Source organism: Mus caroli, chromosome 2 (genome assembly GCF_900094665.2).
Source record: "Mus caroli chromosome 2, CAROLI_EIJ_v1.1, whole genome shotgun sequence".
In the NCBI taxonomy this organism is placed as follows: Eukaryota; Metazoa; Chordata; class Mammalia; order Rodentia; family Muridae; genus Mus; species Mus caroli.
This window is the reverse complement of record NC_034571.1, coordinates 22,278,560-22,303,129: the sequence shown is the minus strand read 5'-3', so window position 1 is coordinate 22,303,129 and position 24,570 is coordinate 22,278,560. Positions and strand designations below refer to the sequence as shown.

At 50.5% G+C, this 24,570-nt stretch overlaps 3 protein-coding genes across 8 annotated transcripts in view; 2 read left to right on the top strand and 1 right to left on the bottom strand.

Moving 5' to 3' along the window:
• Inpp5e (inositol polyphosphate-5-phosphatase E) overlaps window positions 1-8,842 on the top strand; it is a 12,443-nt gene extending 3,601 nt beyond the window's left edge. For both annotated transcript variants that reach the window (XM_021182311.2, XM_029473827.1), the window contains exons 3-11: window positions 3,381-3,504; window positions 3,904-4,001; window positions 4,593-4,717; window positions 5,115-5,234; window positions 5,466-5,573; window positions 6,029-6,190; window positions 6,255-6,370; window positions 6,884-7,020; window positions 7,604-8,842. In XM_021182311.2, coding sequence (XP_021037970.1) covers window positions 3,381-3,504; window positions 3,904-4,001; window positions 4,593-4,717; window positions 5,115-5,234; window positions 5,466-5,573; window positions 6,029-6,190; window positions 6,255-6,370; window positions 6,884-7,020; window positions 7,604-7,736 — 1,123 coding nt within the window. In that variant the 3' untranslated portion in view covers window positions 7,737-8,842. The remainder of the gene's footprint in view (window positions 1-3,380; window positions 3,505-3,903; window positions 4,002-4,592; window positions 4,718-5,114; window positions 5,235-5,465; window positions 5,574-6,028; window positions 6,191-6,254; window positions 6,371-6,883; window positions 7,021-7,603) is intronic.
• A 538-nt stretch (window positions 8,843-9,380) lies between these two features.
• Window positions 9,381-17,596, bottom strand: Pmpca (peptidase, mitochondrial processing alpha subunit). The gene is made up of 13 exons (XM_021182332.1): window positions 17,512-17,596; window positions 16,810-17,012; window positions 16,638-16,717; window positions 16,371-16,453; window positions 15,776-15,870; window positions 15,001-15,101; window positions 14,297-14,560; window positions 13,970-14,062; window positions 13,764-13,882; window positions 13,581-13,671; window positions 13,373-13,435; window positions 11,221-11,365; window positions 9,381-10,153 (listed from the first exon to the last, which is right to left on the bottom strand). The coding sequence occupies exons 1-13, from the start codon at window positions 17,577-17,579 to the stop codon at window positions 9,984-9,986; spliced, it is 1,575 nt and encodes a 524-aa protein (XP_021037991.1). The 5' UTR covers window positions 17,580-17,596; the 3' UTR covers window positions 9,381-9,983.
• Window positions 17,597-17,627: 31 nt separating this feature from the next.
• Entr1 (endosome associated trafficking regulator 1) lies at window positions 17,628-24,183 on the top strand. Of its 5 annotated transcripts, XM_021156214.2 has the most exons (10): window positions 17,628-17,795; window positions 17,879-18,028; window positions 18,380-18,448; window positions 19,301-19,416; window positions 19,660-20,067; window positions 20,898-20,971; window positions 21,352-21,463; window positions 21,802-21,864; window positions 22,129-22,268; window positions 23,280-24,183. In XM_021156214.2, the coding sequence occupies exons 1-10, from the start codon at window positions 17,726-17,728 to the stop codon at window positions 23,374-23,376; spliced, it is 1,299 nt and encodes a 432-aa protein (XP_021011873.1). In that variant the 5' UTR covers window positions 17,628-17,725; the 3' UTR covers window positions 23,377-24,183. The 5 variants fall into 5 exon arrangements, with proteins under 5 accessions (XP_021011873.1, XP_021011875.1, XP_021011877.1 ...); XM_021156216.2 differs by lacking the exon at window positions 17,879-18,028; XM_021156215.2 differs by lacking the exon at window positions 18,380-18,448 and having other exon boundaries at window positions 17,642-17,795.
• The last annotated feature ends 387 nt before the right edge of the window (window positions 24,184-24,570 follow it).

Here is a 24,570-nt window from a genome sequence, read left to right as displayed (position 1 = left end):
AGGGTTTCTCTGTATAGCCCTGGCTGTCCTGGCACTCACTTTGTAGACCAGGCTGGCCTCGAACTCAGAAATCCGCCTGCCTCTGCCTCCGGAGTGCTGGGATTAAAGGCGTGTGCCACCACGCCCGGCTCAATTGCATTTTTTATGTGTGTATGCATGCACATGCTCATGGGAATGCATAGTGAGCATGTATATATAAATCAGGACAGTATATGGGAGTTGGTCCTTTCATACCATGTGGGATGGCTGAATCATCTTATCAGCCAAACCCTCCATTTTTTTTTTTCCTTTCTTGTGACGAGGTCTCACTATGTAGCCTTGGCTAGCCTGTAACTTGCCGTGTAGACTAGGCTGGCCTGGAACTCACAGATATCTGCTTCCTGGGATTAAAGGCTTCCATGCTCCCTTTACTCAGAAGGTCTGGAGCGTCCTCCCCTCAATGGATTGGGAAGCTGTGCTCCCTAAGGCTGGGCACAGGAATGAGCTTTTACCCCGCTGCTGTCCAGTCATGTCCTGTAGCCATCTGGACAAATTGGGTGACTCCCTAGTTTGGAGGAAGCAGGGACAGCTTACGAGGAAGGGTGTGGGGCTTTGGGCTGGTGTCTGAAGGACTAGTCTGTCTCCCCTGTGCTCAATGGCTCCTTCCTAAATGATATAACTCAGGATTTTGCTCTACCAGGTTAGTGTGTGGACCCAACTAGTATATTAGTGACTTTCACTCATTGGCTTGGAGGTGAGGTCAAGAAGGTCCCTCCCTAAGGCAGACCAGGCCCTCCTGAGGGCTTATAGAGCTGCACCCTCAGGACATTCTGCCCCATGAAGTTCAGGAGCATGCGTTCTGGCTCCAATTGGCTGTTGTTCTTAGAGACTTGAGGAACATTGTTTTGTTCATGCATTCTTAACAGATTTGGCCAAAAACAGTAAGGAAGGATAGGGTAAGCAGTGTGGCACATACCTTCACCCAGCTACCAAGAGACAGAACAGAAGATCTTCAGTTGAAGGTTGAAGATCAGCCTGGACACAGCAAGGCCTTGTCTCAAAAAAGAGAAGAGAAGAGAAGAGAAGAGAAGAGAAGAGAAGAGAAGAGAAGAGAAGAGAAGAGAAGAGAAGAGAAGAGAAGAAAAAAGAAAAGACAGGATATAGTTCAGTGGTAGAGGGCTTGGCTTAGCATGTATGAAGCCCTGGGTTCTACCAAAATATCTAGCATCACCAAAAATAGGAGTGAGGGGTGTATGGGTCAGCAGTTGAGAGCCCTGGCTGTTTACAGAGCACCTGACTTTGGTTCCTAGCAACCACATGGTGGCTCACGATCGTAACTCCAGTTCTAGGGGTCAGGCAAAACACTTACATTAATAAAATAAGTCGGTTTTTTGTTTGTTTGTTTGTTTGTTTTTTAAAAAGATTTATTTTATTATTATATCTAAGTACACTGTAGCTATCTTCAGATGCACCAGAAGAGGGCGTCATATCTCATTACGGATGGTTGTGAGACACCATGTGATTGCTGGGATTTGAACTCAGGACCTTCAGAAGAGCAGTCAGTGCTCTTACCCACTGAGCCATCTCTCCAGCCCTGGTTTTTGTTTTTAATTAGGTCAGAGACGTGAAAAGCATTCAGGGTTCCTTTCAGCTGGTGTTAGAGTGATGCTGTGTGTCTCTGTCCCTTCCTGAGTCCTGGTAAACGGCAGGTGGAGATGGGGTACGGAATGATGGCTGATGGGAGGGAGGAGGGTCCTGCACTGGATTGTCCCCATATTCCAGCTCTCCTCTGTCACCACAGGGCAGCTCCATTGTGTCTCAGACCCTGCTTTGTAGTGTGGCACATTCTGGTCAAGTAGAACTGGTTGTTGGGTGGGCATGAGGACTAGGGGGAAATTACCTTGGAAGAAACAGGAGAGGGTGCCGGGGGTTCTGGAAGATAGGTGGCTCCCATGGCGCTGCAGGTGGGGATGAAAAGGATGCCCTGCTGAATCAGCTGTGAGCTCGGGACGGGGCAGGTAGTGCTGTTGCAGGCAGGGACAGAAATGCTGGCAGGAAGGTGACAAATAGTGAGCTTAGGCTTCCCTCGGTCAGTTACAGCTGCCTTAACCCTGAGGCAGAGCCAGGGCATGTGGGTGGTGAAAAGAGAGGCTTCAGCAGCAAGTGGTGAACAAGGCAGTGGACCAAGCAGAGCGCTGCCCTGTGAGAAAGTGCAGAGGACAGTACAGTGACAAGGATCCAGAACAGGGAGCCTGAAGTCTTCCACCGAAATGGCATTTGGAGGAGTGGCTTCACAGAAGCGTTGAGAGGAAGCCAGTGGGACAATGGCCTGAGTGTACATGCAACAAGCTCACAGGGACCTTAAATTTCTTTCTTTAGATTCATTTTATGCATATGTGAGTGTTTCATGGGATCTAACGTTCTCTTCTGGACTCCACAGGTACCAGGCACACACGTGATGCTCATACATTCAGGCAAAAACTCTCATACACATAAAATAAAAACAAAATCTCCTGGAACTGGAGTTAGGGATATTTTGAGGCACCATCTGAGACACTAGGAATCAAACTTGTGTCCTGGAAGAGCAGCTAGTGATTTCAACGTCTAAACCATCTCTCCAGCTCTAGGACTTCCATTTCTTAAAGGCCTGGAGAATAATGAAAACAAATCTAGTATTTCTCAGTATATGGAAAAGTATGTGAGATTTGGAATTCTTGATGATTTATTTGTTGATATTTCATAGACAGTTATGAGCTGCTATATGGGTGCTGGGAGTTGAGCCCAGGTCCTCTGGAAAAGTAGCCTGTGCTTTTCATTGCTGAGCCATCTCTCTAGCCCTGAGGTTCAGATTCCATTGCCCCAGAATGCATTGCTCTCTGGGCAAACAACCATACCCATCATTTCTCCCTGGAACTTTGGTGTTTCTATACTGTGGTGATGGAGCTGAGTGATAGGGTAGAGACATAGTCACCCACAGGGCTGTATATGTTCAGTATCTCTGTGCAGGCTGGTTGGGCAGCCCCTATAGCACATGGTGCACACATGTGTCCTGGGTAGGTCAGATTCATCACACTTAGGACTGTGTTTCACCTTGACAGATGTGGCCTCATTCCATTGAGATCTGGAGACAGACTGAATTCAGAGGGAGATGGGGGCCATCTGTGTTGCCATGAAGTGGTACTGTACTCTGGCTACGGAAATCTCAACTCTAGGGGCAATACTGATGGCTGGTATGGACAGGATTGTCCTCAGGCCCAAATGGCTTACAAAGGCCCTGTGGCTTATAGAACTGATACCATTGGAGAGTGTGGCCCCAAAGGTACCTGTCCTGAGTGAAGGAACTCCTGGGTCACTCTGGCATCATTGAAGCTGGCTGCTCACTTGCCTTTTTTTTTTTGTAGGAGCTATCTGGAGGGAAGTCTTCTGGCCAGTGGGGCCCTGCTAGGAGCAGAAGAGCTGGCCAGGTACTTCCCAGACCGAAACATGGCTCTCTTCGTGGCTACCTGGAACATGCAGGGCCAGAAGGTGAGAGGGGTCACAGTGAGGTAAGGCAGAGGCAGCTGGACTCCATGTCCTGACTGTCACAGCACAGTGGCTCTGTGAGTCTCCGTGAGGGATCGGGGTTGGGCTTGCACTGGGAGGATGGGCATACCCCCCAGGCAGCCAGCACAGACTGAAGCGCCCGCCCGGTAAGAAGGGGCGCCCGCTGGGAAGTGGCAACTGAGCGGTTGTGCTCCAAGAGGGAGACTGAAGTATCTGACATGTCAAGGTCCCTGGAAGACCAAACCTACAGCTGTGTACACTTCTCTTTGAAAAGAAGCTATTTCTGGGACCATTTCCAGGTGACTGTGCAGTTGCTCTTGAACCTCTGCTCCCAACCTGAGGGAACCAGGAGTCTTGACTGTTTTGTGGTCTTCACCACAGGAGCTCCCAGCAAGCCTGGATGAGTTTCTGCTCCCCACCGAGGCTGACTACACTCAGGACCTGTATGTCATTGGAATTCAGGAGGGCTGCTCTGACAGGTGAGGCTCCACTCAGCCTCCACTATTGATTGGAACCTCCAGAGTCCTGTATGGACAGTGCACTGGGACCTGAGACCCTTGTGAAACTGAAGCAATGTGGGCCAGATGAGGGACCTCCATGCCTCACTAAAATGAGCATAAAAGTCAGCAGTTGTCCAAGGGAGCACAGAGGCAGCTAAGAGGCTCTGGCCTGCCTCTGTCTGGTTACATATCCGGTGGCACCCTGACGGATTTCCCTGGAAAGTGGTTCCACAGCTGTGTGCTCCTCACTGTAGTTTATGGGGTTTGCTGGCCTGTGAGGAGAACACAGGAGACCTCTGGGGAAAGGAGCCTGTCAGAGGTGGGGCCCACCCCTGCTAGCCCATAGCTCTCTGATAACTCACATGAGTCTAGGTGGGACTGGAGAACTGCACATGCCTGAAGCAACCTGAAGGCTCTCACGGTGCATGAAGATGCCATTAACCTGGTCGTTCTCAGTACAAGATGAGGCACAGTTGTGGTGTCCCCTCAGAATGCTTCCAGGGGTTCTCTGGGCAACACAGGAGAGGGTGGAGCTGAAAGGCCCCATCTAACCTGCCTCCTTCCCCACAGGCGGGAGTGGGAGACACGCCTGCAGGAGACACTGGGCCCACAGTATGTACTGCTGTCATCAGCAGCACATGGCGTCCTGTACATGTCCCTGTTTATCCGTAGGGACCTCATCTGGTTCTGCTCAGGTAGGCAATACCATGGGGCTTCTCCCCCCACCTCCTCTCTCCGTCTCTGTGTCTGTGACATGTGCCTGTACCACAGAGCACATGTGGAGGTTAGAGGACAACCTGCAAGTCAGTTCTCCTTCCACCGTATGGGTCCTAGGATCAACTGTGGTCTTGTCTTAAGGCTTAGCATCTTGCTGGCCCTTGCCAGGGCTCTAGGTGTCTGCATATACAGGCTTTAATAACATATGGACCCTGTCCACATATGGGTCCCCTCACAGCAACCTGCATCCTCTCTGGCAAATGTGCACTTTGTGCTTGGGATCCAACCTTTGAGGTTCCTATGTCTGAGGACACACACAAGTACACTAGTGTAGCTGTGTCTGTGCAGGCCCTGAACCCGTTCCTTGCCCTGCAGAGGTCGAGTACTCCACAGTAACTACACGCATCGTGTCTCAGATCAAGACCAAGGGGGCCCTGGGCGTCAGCTTCACCTTTTTTGGCACCTCTTTCCTCTTCATCACATCTCACTTCACCTGTAAGTGTTTGCAAGCCTTGTATAGTCCTGAAACTGGTTTGTGAGTCTCTGTCCAGGTGGGGTGCCAGTTGCTCTGCGCTAGTAGTGGTGGGTAGAGTCTGATACGCAGAACATTCACTGTTGTCAACCACAGCCCTCTGAGGCAGAGCCCCACAACAGACAACTGGGGAGTATTTGGGGACAGTCAGGGTATGGGGCAGCTCAAGTGTCTATTCTGTTTTTGTCCCATAGCTGGAGATGGGAAGGTAGCAGAGCGGCTGCTGGACTACAGCAGAACCATCCAAGCCCTAGCCCTGCCCCGGAATGTGCCAGACACAAATCCCTACCGCTCTAGTGCAGGTGAGGGCTACAGCTGCACAAGACACTCTCCAACAATGTGACTGTTGGAGGGCTTAGGAGATTCATGGAGTCCTCATGACTGAAATAGCCACTGGGTTTGCAGCAGGGCAGATGGGAGCTCACAAGGTCCAGTGGCTTGGCTTGTCCTCAAGTCCTCCGTGCCAACCACTTCCTGGCCCTCACTGAGCTGTGAGAAGCCGAGAGTTGGCTAGACCTGCTCTGTGCATCAGAGTTGGCCTTTGCACCTGCAGAGAGCCTCCCATCCTCTGCAGTTGTTGACCTTGGCTGCTCCTATCACTGTCTCCTGGGGGGAGCTGCTACCCAGCTGTGATTCTGTCTGGAAGGGGACCCAAACAAGGGAGGCCCTATCCTGTCCTAGAGCCCATCCATTTGTCTGCAAATTACAGCAGATGAGGGGAGGCCAGCACCAATGTATTCTTCTACCATGTGCCCAGGGGATGTCACTACCCGGTTTGATGAGGTCTTCTGGTTTGGGGACTTCAACTTCCGCCTGAGTGGTGGACGAGTGGCTGTGGAGGCCTTCCTGAAGCAGAAACCCGAGGTGGATGTGCTGGCACTCCTGCAGCACGACCAGCTCACCCGGGAGATGAAGAAAGGTGAGTGGCCTGGGGAGCAGCACCTCAGGCATGGCCGGCCCTCCCTGACTCTCCTGTGTTGCAGGGTCCATCTTCAGGGGCTTTGAGGAGGCAGAGATTCACTTTCTTCCATCCTACAAGTTTGACATTGGGAAGGACACCTACGACAGCACCTCCAAGCAAAGGACACCCTCCTACACAGTGAGTATGTAACTACAGCCTGGCCTCAGGACTCCTGCCAACCACAGCTCATGTCAAGCATGTAGGACTGACACTCAGCACACAGCAGCCAGCCTAGAACATCTCAGCCCTGAGGCCAGTGACTGCATGCTACCGGGGGTGGAGGATAGTGCTCTGAATGCATTACTAGCCATGGTTAGATTCACTCCGGAGTCCATCTGCCTGGCACTAGGTAAGAACAAGTGGGAAGCACCTGCAGGCTCACCTGGCTTTTCCACCAGACCGACTCTTTGGTATTGAGTGGCACCTGAGGGATCCTTGAACACTCATGAGAGCCCAGCAGCTCCTTGTTCTCAGAGGGCTGGAAAGGAACAGATGGCATCCACATAGGACTTTAAATGCCTAACAATTTTCATGTTCAGTAGGGAGGGCTCCCTAACTGAAACAGCTAGGCCAGGGCCGCAGCCTACACCACGCTGCACAGGACACCTACAGCAGAATGACACAGTCTCTGTTTCACCATCTCTTCCGAAGGACCGAGTCCTATACAAAAGCCGTCACAAGGGTGACATCTGTCCCATGAAGTATTCCTCTTGTCCTGGGATCAAGACTTCAGACCACCGCCCTGTGTATGGCTTGTTCCAGGTGAAAGTGAGGCCAGGACGAGACAAGTAAGCTCTGCCAGTTCTTGGATAGGGTAACTTTTCGGGGATGGATGGCAGGCTTGGGTGAGGCCTAATGTTTCATGCAGCCCCTAGGCTATTATGAATTTGCTTCCATCTGAGCCTCAGTCCTAGCAGTTCTTAGGGTATAATTCCCAGGTTACTAACCTTTGTGGTTGCATGAAGAAACGGCTTGTTCTGTGACCTGGTTCTCTAGGGTTGAGCAAGCTCCTGGAGGCATCAGCATCACCTTCTTTTGGCACTTCCATACCCAGTGGGGAACTACAGGGGCTAGAGCAACCTAGCTGGGATGAAGAACCCTAACCTCTGGACAGTGGCCCATTTTCTATGGGGCTCAGCAGGTGTGCAGCTGAGTGAAGTTGAGGCCAGCTCTTTTTTTTGGGGTGGGGGGGTGTTTCAAGACAGGGTTTCTCTGTGTAGCCCTGGCTGTCCTGGAACTCACTCTGTAGACCAGGCTGGCCTCGAACTCAAAAATCGCCTGCCTCTGTCTCCTGAGTGCTGGGATTAAAGGCATGCGCCACCACACCTGGCAAGGCCAGCTCTTATTAAAGGTCTTTTTTTTTTTTTACAGCATCCCATTAGCTGCCGGCAAGTTTGACCGAGAATTGTACTTGATAGGAATTAAAAGACGGATTTCAAAGGAGATTCAGAGACAAGAAGCACTGAAGAGTCAGAGCTCCAGTGCTGTCTGCACTGTGTCTTGAGATTCCAGACCAGGACTGGCCACAGCAGCTGGGGGACCAAGGTCACTGCAAAGGATGGGCTTGTTCTCTGCTGCTCCTGTAATGCTGGGATTCTAGTCAACCATGGCGAGGGGCTCCCCGCTTTCCCCACAGACCCAGCCCTCAGGACATTTATATCATGTTCCCACAGGCACATGGCAGGGCATGTGGACACCAAGCAGCAGTTTCGCCCTCAGGAGTAGTCTGGACTTCTTGCCCTTGAGCACTGCTGTCTCTTCAAACTCCTTTTATTTATTCCTGTTCTCATGCTAGAGCCCAGGGTCTCCATCTGTATTTTCCTAGCAGCTCCTTTCCTCCAGGGGAGGATCAGGCAACCTCTGGTATCTTAGATGCTCAATGCCTAGAACCTTCCAGGACTACAATTCTGGAATATTCCCTCCAGACATTTTGACAGGCTTTGAGGTTCTACATCCTGGTCCCAGGCTTCCAACCCCCAGTTGAGTAGGGACCTCTCCACTCTACAGGCCACGCCCAGCTATATTAAACTCACAGTTTTTAGGAGCTTCAGACCATTTGCTTTTGTGCTGCTAGTCCCAGAAAGGCATGAGAAATTGTTACCAGACAGCACCTTGCTGGGTTTCACTCCTTGAAGAAAGCTTAGGACCATCATTGCTCTCAATCTTACCCCATCCCTTCAGAGACATAGCCTTGAATGTACAGACACCTAGGGCCATCCACTCTAGTCTTCTAAATCATTTATTTTTCCATATTTATATTTTTAAATAAATAAGGATATATTCAATTGTAAACTCTTTCTGGCCAAAGAGTGAACCTTGGAAGAAGTCTGCATGCATCTTGGGGCCTCAGGACACCCCAGGGTTTTAAAAGGACATAGAAGTCAAAGGCCAAACATTTGGTCTCAGCTGTCATCTGCTACTCAGTCCCATCCCAGGTCTTTCTGCTAGGTGCTGTCCCTGCTCACAGCCAGAAGCAGCAATAGCTGGAAAAAGTGACGACTTGGGACTCCAGTGAACCATAATAAGCCAACAAATGAGATGAAACTCAACAGCATCAGCTTCTCCAATATGGAAAGTCACCTGCTTCAATAAACCACTGTGAACTGCAAATTCTACTGGGAAGACAGCCTTTTCTCTCCCAGACAGGCTGCCCTGGACTTCATAATCCTGCCTCAACTATTCCTGGCTTGAATAAGGTTTGATGTGGTAAGAGTTCCAGACAGGTTTCGCTGTAGCTCTGGCTGTCCTGGAACTCTCTGTAGACCAGGCTGGCCTCGAACTCGGAGAACCACCTGCTTCTGCCTCCTGAATGCTGGGATTAAAGGCGTGTGCTACCACTGCCCAGCAGTTTGGTGCTTCTTTGTGGACATTCTCTGGCACCTTAGAAAAGACTGAGGTAATCCTGGAACTTCCCAGTTTGGCCCAAGATCAAGATCATAAAGTCTTGGGGGTCGGGGGCAAAGCGCAGCCATAGCGATTTACATTTATATAGCCTTTACATTTAGAGGGCTTTCAGTTGGAAAAGTTAACACTTAAACTAGTGCAGATGAAGTGGGAAATTAAAACTGGGCTTGTAAATAATTGTTAGATACAACTGGCATGGTGACTCTTACTAGAAAGACCAGTAATTGAGGCAAAGACAAGCTCACTGTGAGGCCAGCCAGGGCTAATTAGTATTCTATCTCAAAAAACGAAGGAGAAGATTGTGAAATACCTGCAGGCTTGTTAAAGAACTTAAGCTTTCAGAAATGAGGCTGGGTGTGATAGCACTTGCCTATAATTTTAGCACCTGGGAAGCAGAGGCAGGAGGGTCTCTGAGTTTGAGATGAGTATATCTTATATCGAGTCTCAAGCCAGTCAGGGTTTTACTGTGAGATCCTATTTGAAGGGGGAAAAGTGAGTATGATGTATGCCAGTGGCTCTACCAATGGGTAGGCCCTGTGTGCTCTCAGAGTGTGGTGCTCTGTCTCCCTAGAGCCCCAAGACTTTCTAATCTTTCCCAGCCTTCCTTGCTCCAGAAACATCTAGTGGCCAGACGGTACCTGCTTTGGCAGATACTCAGGAAAAATACTTGTTAGATGAAAAATAAGCCACTTGTGTTTGAAAGACACAAAGGTGCAGTGGCAACAGTCACTTTCATTCAAATTTCCAGAGTTTCACTGTTGGCACTGTTCACACAGCTAGCTAGCCTGCTGTGTCTATACCAACAGTAACACGCACACAAACACTCTACAGCCAGCTCTAAGGGACTCTACCGGAACAGCCGGTATGATCTGGGCAGGTGCCCATCTCTGCTGGACAACGCTGCCTGGATGTGCTCATAGGTGGGTAGGTCAGTCAAATCACCCAGGGCAGCCACAGCAGGCTTGCCACGGAGCATCTTGGAAGCAACCCTCTTGATATCTTCTGGCTTCACGTTGCCTACAACAGAGAGTAAAAGACAGTGAGGGCAAGAGTGGAGTTTCCAACTCCATCTCAAACTGTGCACTCAGGCCAAGGAGCCCTGATCTGCATCATTCCCACCACTGGGGGGCATGGGTAAGGGCTGCTGAGGGACTGACCAAGGTATGTCAAAGGGGAAAGTAAGTTTACATTAGGTGGGGAACTACAGTGGCTTAAAATTATTTTCAAGATGAGTAGTGTATGCCCGTACTCCAAGCACTGGGGAAGTAGAAGCAGGAGGCTCGAGGCTCAGGATCAACACCAGCCTGGACTACAGTAGACCCTGTCTCAAATCCCCTAAGCAACAGTAGCAGCAAATATTTTCAAACACGAGGGCAGCCAAGCAGGGTAATGTACACTCACAGTTAAACAGAAAGGTCTAGAGTTTAAGGCCAGTCTATGAGACTTAAAAGCAACCCAACACTGGAGGGCATAGCAACCCATCGGGAGGCTCATGTTTAGACAGAGTGGGTTGTCATAAGTTCACTTTATTTTCCAGTCTGAAGAAAAAAATCTAGAATCCTCTCAGTATTGCAGACAGACAGACGGACGCACCCCCCACCCCCAGCAAGCATAGCCTTCAGAAGGGATCCCAGCAATCCATCCTCTAGAACCCCAATGAGGCATTTTCTAGAGATGAGGCTTCTCATGAGGGCAGGGCAATCACCTGTCCCAGACCACCAGGATTCCCAAGCCCAGGCAGGTGGACTGAGTTGTCTTCAGAGAGCAGGTGATAGTACCCAAGCTGCTCCTACCTACAGTTCTGTTCCAAGCCTCACACCCAATTCCCAAAGATGAAACACAAACCACAAGACACACTGCTAGAGCCACAGGACAGAACCTGTAACAAGTTACATTATCCCACCCCAGTGACCAGATGCCTCCTTCCCAAGGCTGAGTAGCCTAATTATTAGTACAGGATGGAGCTTGCAAAGGACTTTGGGGAAGCCGGGGCTTGTGGTATGGCAGACAACAGGAGACCCATCTGTCTGTCTGCATCAGGGCAGTCTCAAGTGATCCCAAGCCAAGCTTTTGGGCATACTCACGAATGAGTGTACATAGCTCGTGGGGCAGCTTTCTTGAATGTGTAGCCAACACCTGCCTCCCCACATCCTCAAAAATCACAGGCCTGGACTCCAGGTTCATCATGAGCATGGACATCAGCTGTGTCTTGGCCCGCTCTAGCTCTACCTGAGGACCAAACACCACAAGTCACCTCGACAGCTGGCTCAAGAGGGGCTGACCCAAATATGTCTCAGTAAAGAAACCTCCATGTGTAGCCGGGCGTGGTGGCGCACGCCTTTAATCCCAGCACTCGGGAGGCAGAGGCAGGCGGATTTCTGAGTTCGAGGCCAGCCTGGTCTACAAAGTGAGCTCCAGGACAGCCAGAGCTATAAAGAGAAACCCTGTCTCTAAAAACCAAAAAAAAAAAAAAAAGAAACCTCCATGTGGGGGCTGGAGAGATGGCTCAGTGGTTAAGAGCACTGACTGCTCTTCTGGAGGTCTTGAGTTCAAATCCCAGCAACCACATGGTGGCTCACAACCATCTGTAACAAGACCTGATTCCCTCTACTGGTGTCTGAGGACAGCTAGTGTACTTACATATAATAAATAAAATAAATCTTAAAAAAAAAAAAAAAAGAAAGAAAGCTCCATGTGCCCAAAGATGAGTAGAGTGGAGGGGCTGTCCCAGTCTGGTTTCCAGTCTGGCACACTCCGAGCATGGGAGGAACTACATTGGAAAAGCCTTCATCACACCGGGACAGGAACACATGTCCAATCTCTGCTGCTTGTCTGAATCACAGGAGAGCAACATGCATCAGGAAGCCACACCTGGCTGCATGGGAAACCCGAAGTTGTTGATGAAGCAAAGATTCTGGTGGTCAGTGTCCTAAACATAGGACCCAGCCTACTATCACCTGGTGCTACCAAGGAGGCAGCAGAATCAACAGTTGAGCCTCTGGCCAGGTGTGAACTTCAAATGTGGCACCAAAGAATCAGGACCACAAGGGACAGAGCAAGCTGGTTGTGCAGGCGCTCGCCTATACACAAGCTCTCAGGAGGAGGCAGGGCAAGAGAACTGTAAGCTTGAGGCCAGCTTGGCTATCTCATGAGTCTTTGTCTCAACACAAGTTATTTAAGACTTATGCGATTTCAGGCAGACACTTAATACTGTACATTTATCTCAACAGATCTGACTTTAGTGGAAAGTATTTTATCAAGATATTAGTGGAAATATAGAGCATTAATTTTGGCTGTGCTGGGGGTGGACCCCAGGGTCTTGAGCACACTTTTACCACGGAGCCATACTCCCAGACCCAGACCCTGGTTTGTTTTAGACAGTCTTATTACACATTACTTTAGGCTGGCCTTGAACTCATCACCTCCTACCTCTCCATCCTGAGAGCTGAGGTCAGAGACATGCATTAATTGCTTTGCTTTGCAGTAATTTTCATTTTTAAGCAGATTTTTCTTTTTTCAATAATGTTGCCTTTTCCTCCTTAAAAAGCCAGGATGTGGTATCTGACCACTGAAGAAAACTTGCACTATGCCGAAAGACAAAAATGCATGCCCGAGCAAGCCACCTTGCTTTTTTTTTTTTTTTTTTTTTTTTTTTAGGTTTTTCGAGGCAGGGTTTCTCTGTATAGCCCTGGCTGTCCTGGAACTCACTTTGTAGACCAGGCTGGCCTCGAACTCAAGAAATCCACCTGCCTCTGCCTCCCGAGTGCTGGGATTAAAGGCGTGCGCCACCACGCCCGGCTCGCCACCTTGCTTTTATAAGCTCTGGCCCAGGAAGTAACAACATTTCCAAATATTAACTAAAAGACAGCCAGGCAGTGGTAGTGTACACCTTTAATCCTAGTAGTTGGGAAGCCAATCAGGTGGCTCTGAGTTCAAGACCAGCCTGGTCTACAGAGCAAGTTCCAGGACAGACAGCCCTACACATAGAAACTTCATTTCCAAAAAAAAAGTCAACACAAACTTGGGTTCCAACATAAAATGGAGCCAAGAAAGGCCTAGGAAAAACCCCTGCATTATTGTCTGTCTTGTACAATGATGCTTTAGCGCATGGCCATTCTGTAGGAACAACTCAGAGAGGGACACTGCCCTCGGGGAGGCCACTAGGGAGGCTCAGCCTGTGGCTCCTTCAGCCCAGTGACTTGCTAGATCAGGTGCACAGGATGCTCCAGGCCTTACCAAATCCACCGTCCTGCCCATCAAGATAAACTCCTTTGTGATGATTTCTACCATTTCTCGAACCTACAAAAGAACATGAGATGAGGGTGTGAGCTGCAGCCCTGGCCTGCTGACCCCTTAAGCACACCCCTGCTCCCCACCCAGAACTCCGGTACTACTGAGGAGTGTACACTGAAGTGGGCAAGACAGACAGGGGTGCTGTCCTCACTTGTCTTGGGTCTGCGCTGGCATGAATGCACAGGAGGCCTGTATCTTCATAGCTATGGTGGTAGGAGGTAGCATTGTACATCCAGTGGTGCCTGTGAGGGGGAGACATATGGTGTCCAGTGAAGGTGACAGGAAACCTGGAAGGTGTCAGCATAGTCAATGCTCTCAGCAGCCTAGTACCCACCGATTGAGCACATTGAGGTAGAGCCTGGAGAACATGCCTTTGCCAGGCCCTCCGGCTGAGAAGGAGCCCCCTCCTCCCATCATCATATTCAGCACAGCAAAGGGGATGAAGTCGTCCTCCTATGGAATGCAGAGCCACACCAGTTAGTGTCAGTTGGCTATAGTTGCTTGATCCCACTGGTGCACCCGACCTATACCTGGACCCACCAGGAAGGAACAGCTCTCCAGTCCCACCATGATGTGTGTGAGCTCTGGAATTGGGGTTGGGCCAAGACTGACATTTGACATGTCTCTCTCCACCTGCAAACAACCAGACACATGTCAATAAAGCCAGCCAACGTCTACTACAACAACAGCCACACTCAACCAGACACCAGGTGACCTCAGCCCTGTCACCTCTTGCTTTGAATAGGGGATGTGTTCATACTGTCACAGTGCTGGATTGTACACTAAGGAGAAGCATAAACACATTCGTCAACACACATACCCAGAGAACACATGGCACAAGTCCTGAGACTTTTCCTGCCAAGTTACCTTGATGATCCCCCCAGTGTACTGTGCCACTGATCTGTCAACGTCCACGGTTCCAGGGGCTCCCCAGGCAGGCTCGGCTCCCAGGAGGAACTTTCTGGCACATTCTACCAGGTGCTCATGCTCCACGCCCACCCCAGCCAGCACCATGCGGTCAGGGGTGTAATAGTTCTTTAGGTAGGAGTGCAGCACTTCCCGATCAATCTTCGCTATGTTCTCTACAGGGCAGAACCGGTGCAGGCCCACTGTGTTCTCCCTAAAAGCAGCCTGCAGCCGGCAGAAGGAGAACAAACCCAGGGGAGAAAAGCAATCAGGTCCCCACCATGGCCTATGACCACATCTGCAACAAAAAGACTGGGCAGTATCTCCAGTTTGGCTCCGTGTCTGTGTTCCTGGAAGCAGCAAGTTTACCCCAAAGAGAAGATTTGAAAAACACAAGAAGAGCCACACAGACGGAATGGTAATGACTGTGGTACCCTAAGTGGGAACAGCTACCACTGCAGACATGGCAGGCTCAGAAGAATACAGCTATGAGAGCATGTGCCCACAATCTTAGCACACAGGAAGCCAAGGCAGAGAGGTTATGAATTCAACACCAAATCTGAACCAAAAGCAACTATCTCAAAAACAAAACAAAAAACCCAGGAAGCTAAGCCTGTTCTGTAACCCTAACCACCCGCAAGGCCAACAGCAGGGAGAGGTTTTACTTCATGAATCATCTCGGTGAGCAGTGGCTCTGGGTCAGGTCTCATGTTCAGGTCCTCTAGTTCAAACTGCACAGCCATCCTCGTCATCTCAATTTCTTCATCTGCAAGAGTCCAGACAAGGGTTTGGCCTGAACCAGCAAGGAAGAAGACAGCACTGACCTGAGCAGCCGGGCCTGGCCAGGTGCTAGCTATCGTGCTAGCAAAAGCTCTGGAGCACCTGCAAGGGAGGAGGCCAGATGAAAATTAGGGTCCCCGGCCTCTTGTCTTTTTCTGTTCTGCAGACCTTTGGACCTGCTCCAAGCTCTGCTGCTTCACCTGCTGTCTGTTTCAAAACACACCTGTGAGGACACAAGGTGGATGTGGTAACACTTAGGAACCAGACACCACCTGAGTCAGGGCTCCATTCCTCAGCTGGAGACATGCGGCCAGGCTGCTGTGAAACTGGGCAAAGAGCAGCTGGCAGGGCTAGCTGCTGCGCCCTCTCCCATCCTAACAGGACTCAAAGACTTGGAGGATAAAGGAGACCAGGCAAGAGAAACTTCTGTAGGCATGGCATTCATGCTTACACACGGGATGAGGGACATTTCTGAGCAGAACTTTAGTAAACCCTTTAAGGTCTCGTTTAGACATATGAAAGGATGAAACATTGTGTAGAACACTGCAGGCGTGTTTCAGCACTGGCACTCTCCAATGATTGGCACATGAGTGCCCGGCTCTAACACGAAGTTATAGCCCTTCCAAAGCTCCTCCTGACCACCCAGCCTCAGAGCCACACCTGTCAGTCGGGGGTGCAGAACCACATCAGCCAGCAGATCCACCACAGTGTCCAAGCCTTTGCTGTCAGCAGACACAGCATACATGGTGGTGTCTCTGAAAGGAGATAAGCCACAAGAGCAGGTGCAAGGTTTACACCAGATAACAACTCAGTCACTGAGGCCCTTCATGCCAGCAAAGACTCTACCACTACACCTCTTCCTTGGGTGTGAAGGCCTTCTAGGAGCCACAACTGCCCACAGTGAAGCTCTCCATAAGATACTTTGGAACCAGAGGCATATGGTTCTCCTCTCTTCACAGAGGAAGCCTCTCACTCAGGGCTTCCTAGGCCTGGACAAATAACCAGCTGGTCTAAATGAAGGCTGGTTCCACATGGACACATGCCCAGCTTCAGAGAGCCAGCAGCAGCCTGCCTGTTTAGCTCAGCATTCTTCACAGGTAAAGGCCTGGACAATTAAAGGTCAAAGGATGTCAGAGAAGAAACTAGTATGGAATGCTTTCTGTCCCCAACATCAGGCATGCCGTTGATTTTTAGAGAGACTCCAAGAGACTCTGACCAAGGATGAGGAGGACATTTACAGATGGACATAAAATACCTTGAGGTCTGGCAGTCACAGATACCACCATGTTTTTCCAGCGTAAGCAGAATTTCATCTTTGCTGTCAAATCGAGCAGTGGACTATAAAAATAATTAAGCTTAAGTAAATAACCCAAAATCCATTAAGTGTACATTTGCTTTCAAAAACACAAAATCATGTCAGAAGTCTTTTGTGAGCACCAACTTCATATTCAGATCCTTAACTAATACAAGTTCTTAAAAAGGAAAGCTGAAAACTTATAAAAATTACAAATTTGACACTGACCGAAAATGCCAATTTTTCCAAAAAATGAGCTATTCCACTAAGATATTTCGCTTCATATCGTGATCCTGAGTTAATAAGAACTGGTAATAAAAAGAAAATGGACAGGTTAAGCCAAATATTCAAAACATTTAATCAACAGAAAGTTTTCAAAACAATGGCCAATAGAACTTACTTCCTACGGTACAGAATTGTCCAAACTTATTTTGAGATGCCACACGAAGCCCATTGTCCAGAGTGGTAACTTTGGTTTCAAACTTTTCCTGTCCATCAACTGTAGCAAAAATAGGCTTGGGTACACCAGGCAAGGGAGAAGAGAGGGGGATGTTGGGGTAGGTGGCACCACTGCTGAACCGTCTGTGTGCAGGAGATCCAAACCTACAGCAGAGCAGCAAAATATTTAGTCTTATTTTATGTCACGGATGTATGTTCATCACAGGCATGCCCGTTGTCCATGGAGGTCAGAAGAGGGCTTTGGATCCCCTGGATAGTGGAGTTATAGATGGTTGTGAGCCACCAAATGGGCGCTGGTAGCCAAACCCAGGGGAAGCAGTCAGTAGGCCTAACTACTGAACCATCTCTTCAACCCGGGTCTTTGGGGCTTCACTGCCCACTCTGATCAGCAGGCTGCGTGAGAAACGAGTTCCTGTGCATATGGGCCTGGGCAAGCCCGGCCCCTCAGAGCTTCGCTTTGGTCTAAAGGCTCTAGCCGAGTGACTCTGCCGACCTCTCCCAACCAGGTTCCAGTCCCCAGCTCCTTCTCCAGGCCCAAGGCGCCTGTGCTCTGATCCAGGGGCCCATTCTTCTCTTCCAGTCCCCCCCGGTACCAACTCCCCCGAGTCCTCCCTTCCTCGCACCGAGACAGGCCTCGGCTCACCTGGGCCGCGCGCACAGCACCGCAGATCCCCGAAGCAGCCGCGCAGCCGCCCACACTGCCGTCGCCATCGCGCCGCCGCGCTTCTGCGGTCACTTCCGCTTCCGACCCCGCCCCGCGGCGTTCGGCGCTGGCTTCCGGCCCGCCGAGCCGGATGAGGCAGGGGCCGGCGACTGCGTTGCGGGCCATGGGGCCGCGGCCGGGTTAGGGCGCGGCGATGTCGGGCTACGCGCGGCGGCAGGGCGCGCCCCCACTATCGCGGACGCGGAGCCTTGTGGTTCCCGACGGTGAGCGGCGCGCGGCTGGGGCAGGGCCGGGGGGCGCGGGCGGCGGCGGCCCGCGGTGAAGCCGCTCTCGTTGTCGCTTACAGCTCCTGCGTTCTATGAGCGCCGGTCTTGTCTCCCCCAGCTAGACTGTGAGCGCCCCCATGGCGGGGACCTGCACCCCCATCTCTTCGGCTTTCGGCCGACGTTTATGTGCTATGTGCCCAGCCCGGTGCTGGCTTCGGTAGGAGACACAGGTGAGAGTCGGGGCGCCGGCCACAGTGCGGAGCTGGGCAGCGCGGGGAGCCCTCCCCACAGCCCGCGCGCCCGCCCCAAGGCAGGAAGGTAGTGCCTGGTGGAGCTCGGAGGCCACTTGAGCCCACCGGCTTGGGCAAGGCCAGGGGCTGGACCTAGCGGGTCTGCGTTCCACCTGCAGCTGCTCTTAGAGTGCGCAGGAATGTGTAGTTTACCGCATCCAGCCTCAGAAGACAGCTTTCTAGTCCCAGACTCAGTGGGAGTCAGGCGTCTGCGGTCTTCACCTCCCTGGACAAACGCTGCAGTCATAAGGCTTGCTGTGATCACGGTGAGCTGACCATGTCTTTTTGCAGGTTTTGGCTATGGAAAGGGGAAATGTACTAAACAAGGTCCTTCGGGAGCCCCTGAGACGCGCTTTGGAGGTAGAGTAGCTCAGTGGATCTTCTTTCCCTCTTCCTCAGACTCAGTGCCTGGCAGGGGTCTGGCCATGGGCTTTCAGGATGACAGGGTTTAAGGGGTATATACCTGGAGCCCAAAAGAGCAGTGGAGCCCGCAGTGGCGCAGGCCTTTAATCCCAGCACTCGGGAGGCAGAGGTAGGCGGATTTCTGAGTTCGAGGCCAGCCTGGTCTACAGAGTGAGTTCCAGGACAGCCAGGGCTATACAGAGAAACCCTGTCTCGAACCCCCCCCCCAAAAAAAAAAGAAAAAAGAAAAAATCGACATAAGATGTAGGTGTTATGTTATGAGACCCACATGAGCAACAGAGTCTGATAGCTGTGGAGGTAGAGGCTGGTCAACTAGGGCAGTTGGAGAAAAGGTCAGAGGAAGGGATGGCATAGAGCAGTTCCTGAGATGCACTGTGGTATCTCAGCAGCTTTGAATCGCCTACAGTAGCCTTCAGCCCACTGTGTTGTGTGTGTTTTGTGTGTGTGTGTATGTGTGTGCGCGCACGGGGGGTGGGGGGGGCGGAGTGAAGTCAGCCTCAGCAACCAACAGGCTTTACCGGTGAACTGGGCATATGACTCCGAGGTAGATCAGTTACCTGAATGTGGGTGGACCCCTGGACTTGATCTTTGTTTGGCACAGCATTTTTTGTTTCTTTTAAAGTGGCAAGGGTTGTCTCGGGGAGGCCAAAGGGTGAGTGCCTGCCTATTCTCTAACCTCTTTGGGCAGCTCTCATGTTCTGTAGTGTTCTTTGAGTCACATTTGAAATGTGATGGTAACACAGGATGTTGGGCCCTTTCACAGTCTTCTGTGGTGTTCGTTTTTTTCAGGTGACAAACTTGAAGACCTTGAAGAAGCCAATCCATTCTCCTTCAAAGAGTTTTTGAAAACCAAGAACCTCAGCCTGTCAAAAGAAGACACGACCACCAGCCGAATTTACCCAAAGGTACATCTGGGAAGCTGTCAGTGGTTGCCTTAAAGGACATCTCTTGTACCTTACAGCTTTGGAGGCAGACACTTGAGTGTGGGGAGCAAAGCAGGACAGATATGGCTGCTGACAGAGAGACTGTGTGTGGGTGGAACAGCTGCTTGGCCCCTTTTGGTAGACGAGATGGGCCGCCTTTGTGGGAGCATAGAGAAGGCTGAGCATTGGCTTCCAGTCTGCAGTGTTTCTCTCCACTGTTTTTAGGAAGCCTCAAGGCACCCACTGGGACTAGAGCACAGCTCCCCTGCCTCCCAGCTCATGGGATATGGCCTGGAATCTCAGCAGCCATTTTTTGAAGACCCAACAAGAGCCAGCAACCTAGAGGAGGATGAAGATGATGGGTGGAATATAACCTACTTGCCATCTGCTGTGGATCAGACTCATTCCTCTAGAGACGCACAGGACTCGCCGCCCTGTGACACCTACCTTTCCTTTTTCTCCAACGCATCAGAGCTGGCAGGTCCCGAGTCTTTGCCCCCATGGACGCTGAGTGACACTGACTCCAGGATCTCCCCAGCGTCTCCAGCTGGGAGTCCTCATGCAGACTTTACAGCTCATGAAGACTCCCTAGGGGACAGACACCTGCGGACGCTGCAGATAAGTTATGAAGCAGTAAGTGAGGGCAGTGTGGCACCCAACACAGCTGAGCTGTGTTGTGGAGAGGAGCTGCAGTCATTCATCTACTTCCTGGGTGGCCTGGGCTCAATGCCACGGACAAGGCAGTTAGTCATATAATGGCTTGATGTAGAATTGCCCTGAAGAGGGGCCTAAAGATATAGATAGCTCAGTGGTAGTTTTCTCCTAGCACTTGGGAAGTCCTGGGTTAGATCCTGAATGCTGAAAAATAAGAGAGAAAAAGGAATTTCTCTATGGAGAGCTCTTCCTTGGGTTGGTTTTGGCTGTGCAATTAGTATAGCAGACTGAGAAGTACTGCGGTGAGCTCACAGGCAGGCAGACAAGAGCTAGCATGAAAAAACGGTCTAGTGGAAGTGTTGGCTAAGAGTCATCTTGCTGACTGCCCCACGTGATGGAAGGCCTTAAAACCATAAGTCACCTAGAAAAAGTAAAGTGTGTGGCCACAGGCCATCTTCTCCACTAAGGGCTTGAGGGTGTTTCCATCTGACCTGGGCTGTTTATGTTCCAGAGCTGGGCATGGAAATACGAAACTGTCATCCCAGCGCTTGGAAGGTGAAGGGAGGAACAGAAGTTCAAGGCCATTCTTGGCTACATGGGAACAAGTAAAGGGCAAACTAGGTTGCAGGAGATGCTGTCTCAAAAAGACATTTCCTGGACAAATGGGATGCATCTTCACACCTCTTGCCCCGCCCTGAATGCATAAGGTTCCACCTCCAGACCCACAAAAGAATATTTCAGAGCAGAAGTATGTTCCACTCGTGAGGGAGACATACTGGGTGTCTAATGAGGATTTTTTTTTTCTACAGCTGAAAGATGAAAACTCTAAGCTCAGAAGAAAGCTAAATGAGGTTCAGAGCTTCTCTGAAACTCAAACAGAAATGTATGTAAACTTGTAGTTAGGCGTCACCTTAAACCCTCCTCTACCATTCAGGGAACCTGGCTCCAAGGGCTCAGGAGCCTTGCTGCTTGTCATCCCTAGACCTAAAGCCGCAGACACACTTTCTTGTTCTGCTTTAGTCTTTCTAAGACAGTCAGCTGGATTTTGTATTGGTTGGCAGAGCTTGAGAAAATGGTATCTGGGCCTTCCATTGGGAGCATAAAGCTACTTGGGCTGGAGGCCATTGGCACCCTGTGGCTGCCTGAAGCAGCTACTCTATCCATAGGCTCTAGTGGGTTTCACCAGCTAATCAGACTAAAGTGCTGTTGGAAGCATTCTTGACAGTGGCCTGGAGAACTTACCTCAGTTTTTCCTCTACTGAGGGTGAGGACACTCGAACGGAAGTTGGAGGAGAAGATGATCAAGGAGGAGAGTGACTTCCATGACCTCGAGTCAGTAGTCCAGCAAGTCGAACAGAACCTCGAATTGATGACCGTACGGAGGGGCTCCGCTCTGGGGTAGTGGGCAGGGCCGGGCTGCTGCTGCAAGAGAGCACTTGTTACTGTTGCCAGAGTCCACAGCTGGACCCTGAGCTCAGCAGGCAGCTCTCACCATGCTGAGTGTGTGAACTGTGGTAGGCCAGCATACGCTGACACTGTGAAAGGGTTCTCTCTCGGGGTGGGTGGTCCCTGATGCTGGTCCCAGGGGTGGGCACCCATGGGCAGAGGAATCAGGAAGGTAGGTTATAGCGCACTGCTGCCTGCTGGGGTAGGTGTCCTGTATTAACACAGCCTTGGTGATATGCATTGTATTTATTTTTTGGGGGGCCACAGAAACGGGCTGTAAAAGCAGAAAATCATGTCTTGAAGCTGAAACAGGAAATAAATTTGCTTCAGGTAAGTAAAGAGAAAGGTTTGGCTGTCATACATGTGAGTTCAGGGAGGGAGAAAATAGTGTGAGCCAAGCGCAGCGGTCGGAGCAGTCAGGAGGCTGAGGAAAGGATAGTTGTACATTTAAGGCCAGCCTGGGCTACAGGGCAAGAAGCACCTGTTTTGAATAGGCCAGGGCCAGGCTCATCCCCATGTCCAGATCTGTGCCTGTTGTGATACAGAGGTGTGGCTGAATTGCCTCGGGAGCACTAACTTTGCCCTTCTCTCTAGGCACAGCTCTCAAACTTGAGGCGAGAAAATGAAGCCCTGCAGTCAGGCCAGGGTGCCAGCCTTTCTGTAGTGAAGCAGAACACCGATGTGGCCTTGCAGAACCTCCACCTTGTCATGAACAGTGCACACGCATCCATAAAGTGAGTCCCCGAACGGCCTGGCTCCCAGATACTGTAGCTCGACAGTCTGGCTGGACCAGCAAGGGAAAGGTGCTGACCGGCTCAGTCATACTATAGTCAGTCAAGTAAGAGTGGTCTCTTGTTTTGAGACAGGGTCTCACTCTGTAGCACTGACTGGCCTGGAGCTATGTACACTAGGCTGACCTTGACCTCACACATGTCCTTCTGCCTCTGCACTCAAGTGCTAGAGTTAAAAGCATGCACCCCCTCACCTGGCTTGTTTTTTTGAGGGATTTTTGTTTTGTTTGGATTTTTAAGAGAAAGTCTCCCTGGCTTCTCTGACAGTATGTGTAGACCAGGTTAGCCTCAGACTCCGAGATTTCCTGCTTCTGTTTCCCAAGTTCTGGAACTTGAGGTATGCATTATCATGCCCATTTTAGGGTTTTTATTTTTGATGTTCCAGAGAACCTTCCCACTAATAGGTGTGGATGATGCCATGCCTCTGAATCCAGCTTCTTTACCTGTGCACGTTGCAGCTCTAACTGAAGGGGAGAAGTCTGCCACAGTGAGCATACTGTGAGCTAGTCAGTTGGTGATGATAATGGTGATTAAACACTCACCAAAGCTGCAGCTTGTTAAACTTGTCAAGATGTAGTTAATTCATCTGACCTATTAAACACGAAAGCAAAGTAGTCCCCCTGGTAGAGATCTCATGACTAGATATGGGACTTGCAGTGGGACTGCTGCCCACATCATTGAGAGTACTGCACCATCAGCTTGGCCTAAGCAAAGAGCAAAATTCAGAATCAGTTTCTGATGAACTTATCTGGCTTGCAACCTACCATCTTCAGTTGCCTTCCCTAAGCTTCACTGTAGGGTGGCTGGCCTGTGCACAGGCACATGGGCCAGAGGGCAGCCACACAGAATCCAGTGTGGCAAACCTGGTTGATATCTCTGGGCTCTCTCCTTTAGATCTGTCTCTGGCTGCCTTTGCACGGCTGAAATAATGGCCCTGGTCTCTCTCTGCTTTAGGCAGCTGGTGTCTGGGGCAGAGACACTGAACCTTGTTGCTGAAATCCTCAAGTCTATCGACAGAATTACTGAAGTTAAAGATGAGGTGGACTCTTGAGACGCTCTACCTGCCACCGGGTCCCGTCACCTCTGCACCGAAGGCACCACACATCTTCCGAATGTGTTCTGTCTATGCAGTCCTCATCAAAGCATTTCACGGCCTAAGCACGTGACTGGCCATCTGCAGTCCAGGGCTCCTTTCCACCAGTTGCACCTAACAGTTTACATGAAGTCCCACTGTTCGATAGACTCACTGATTTACTGGAAGACACTTTTATAAAACCACTAAAGCTGAAACGACAGTTTTGTAACAAGCTGCTTTCACTATCCTCTCTAGGACGAGGTCGGGCTCAGCCTCAGTTTTGTCAAGGGGAACACTAAGTGAGCCAGTGTGTAAGTGAGCAGCCTGTACAGAGATGCGTGCCTCACTGAGGCAGCACCACTTGGTACGTGCTGCCGTCCTCCCACCAGGACCATAGGACCAAGGTCACACACTGTGCACAGTGCAAAGCTTCATACACCCTCTACTGTGTGCTGTCAGCTTTGGAAAGCCATTTGGGGCTGTCGATTTTGATGCACGTTAATGTGTTTGTGTGCCTTTTGTATAGTGCAGTTCAGACTGGAATCAAAGCACACACCCACCTGGGGGGTCAGCACCAGCTCTTTGGGCTGGCTGGCTGGCTGGCTGGCTGGTTTTTGAAGGACAAGCAAGACATAAGCAGCTCCCTGTGCTGTGCTGGGGGGTCAAGGTTTGGGGGACACTTTCCTATAGTTTTTTTTTTTTTTTTTTTTTTTAATTTATTTTTCCCTTTTCCCCTCCTGTTGAGATCAACAGCTTTCTGATCTAAATAAATCCTGAAGATCATTTCTACTGTCTTGTCATTCTGGCTTACTCAGGGATTCATGCTTGAGAGCTACCCTGCTCTTTTAACTTCAAGGTCTGCATCTGAAGGTAATCCTTAGTGAGGCTAGGCCGGGGCCTGGCAAACACAGAGTGGATGCTCACAGTCAGCTATTGGATGGATCACAGGGCCCCCAATGGAGGAGCTAGAGAAAGTACCCAAGGAGCTNAAGGGATCCGCAATCCTATTGTTGGAACAACATGATGTACTAACCAGTACCCCGGAGCTCTTGACTCTAGCTGCATATGTATCAAAAGATGGCCTAGTCGGCCATCACTGNAAAGAGAGGCCCATTGGACTTGCAAACTTTATATGCCCCAGTNCAGGGGAACGCCAGGGCCAAAAAGTGG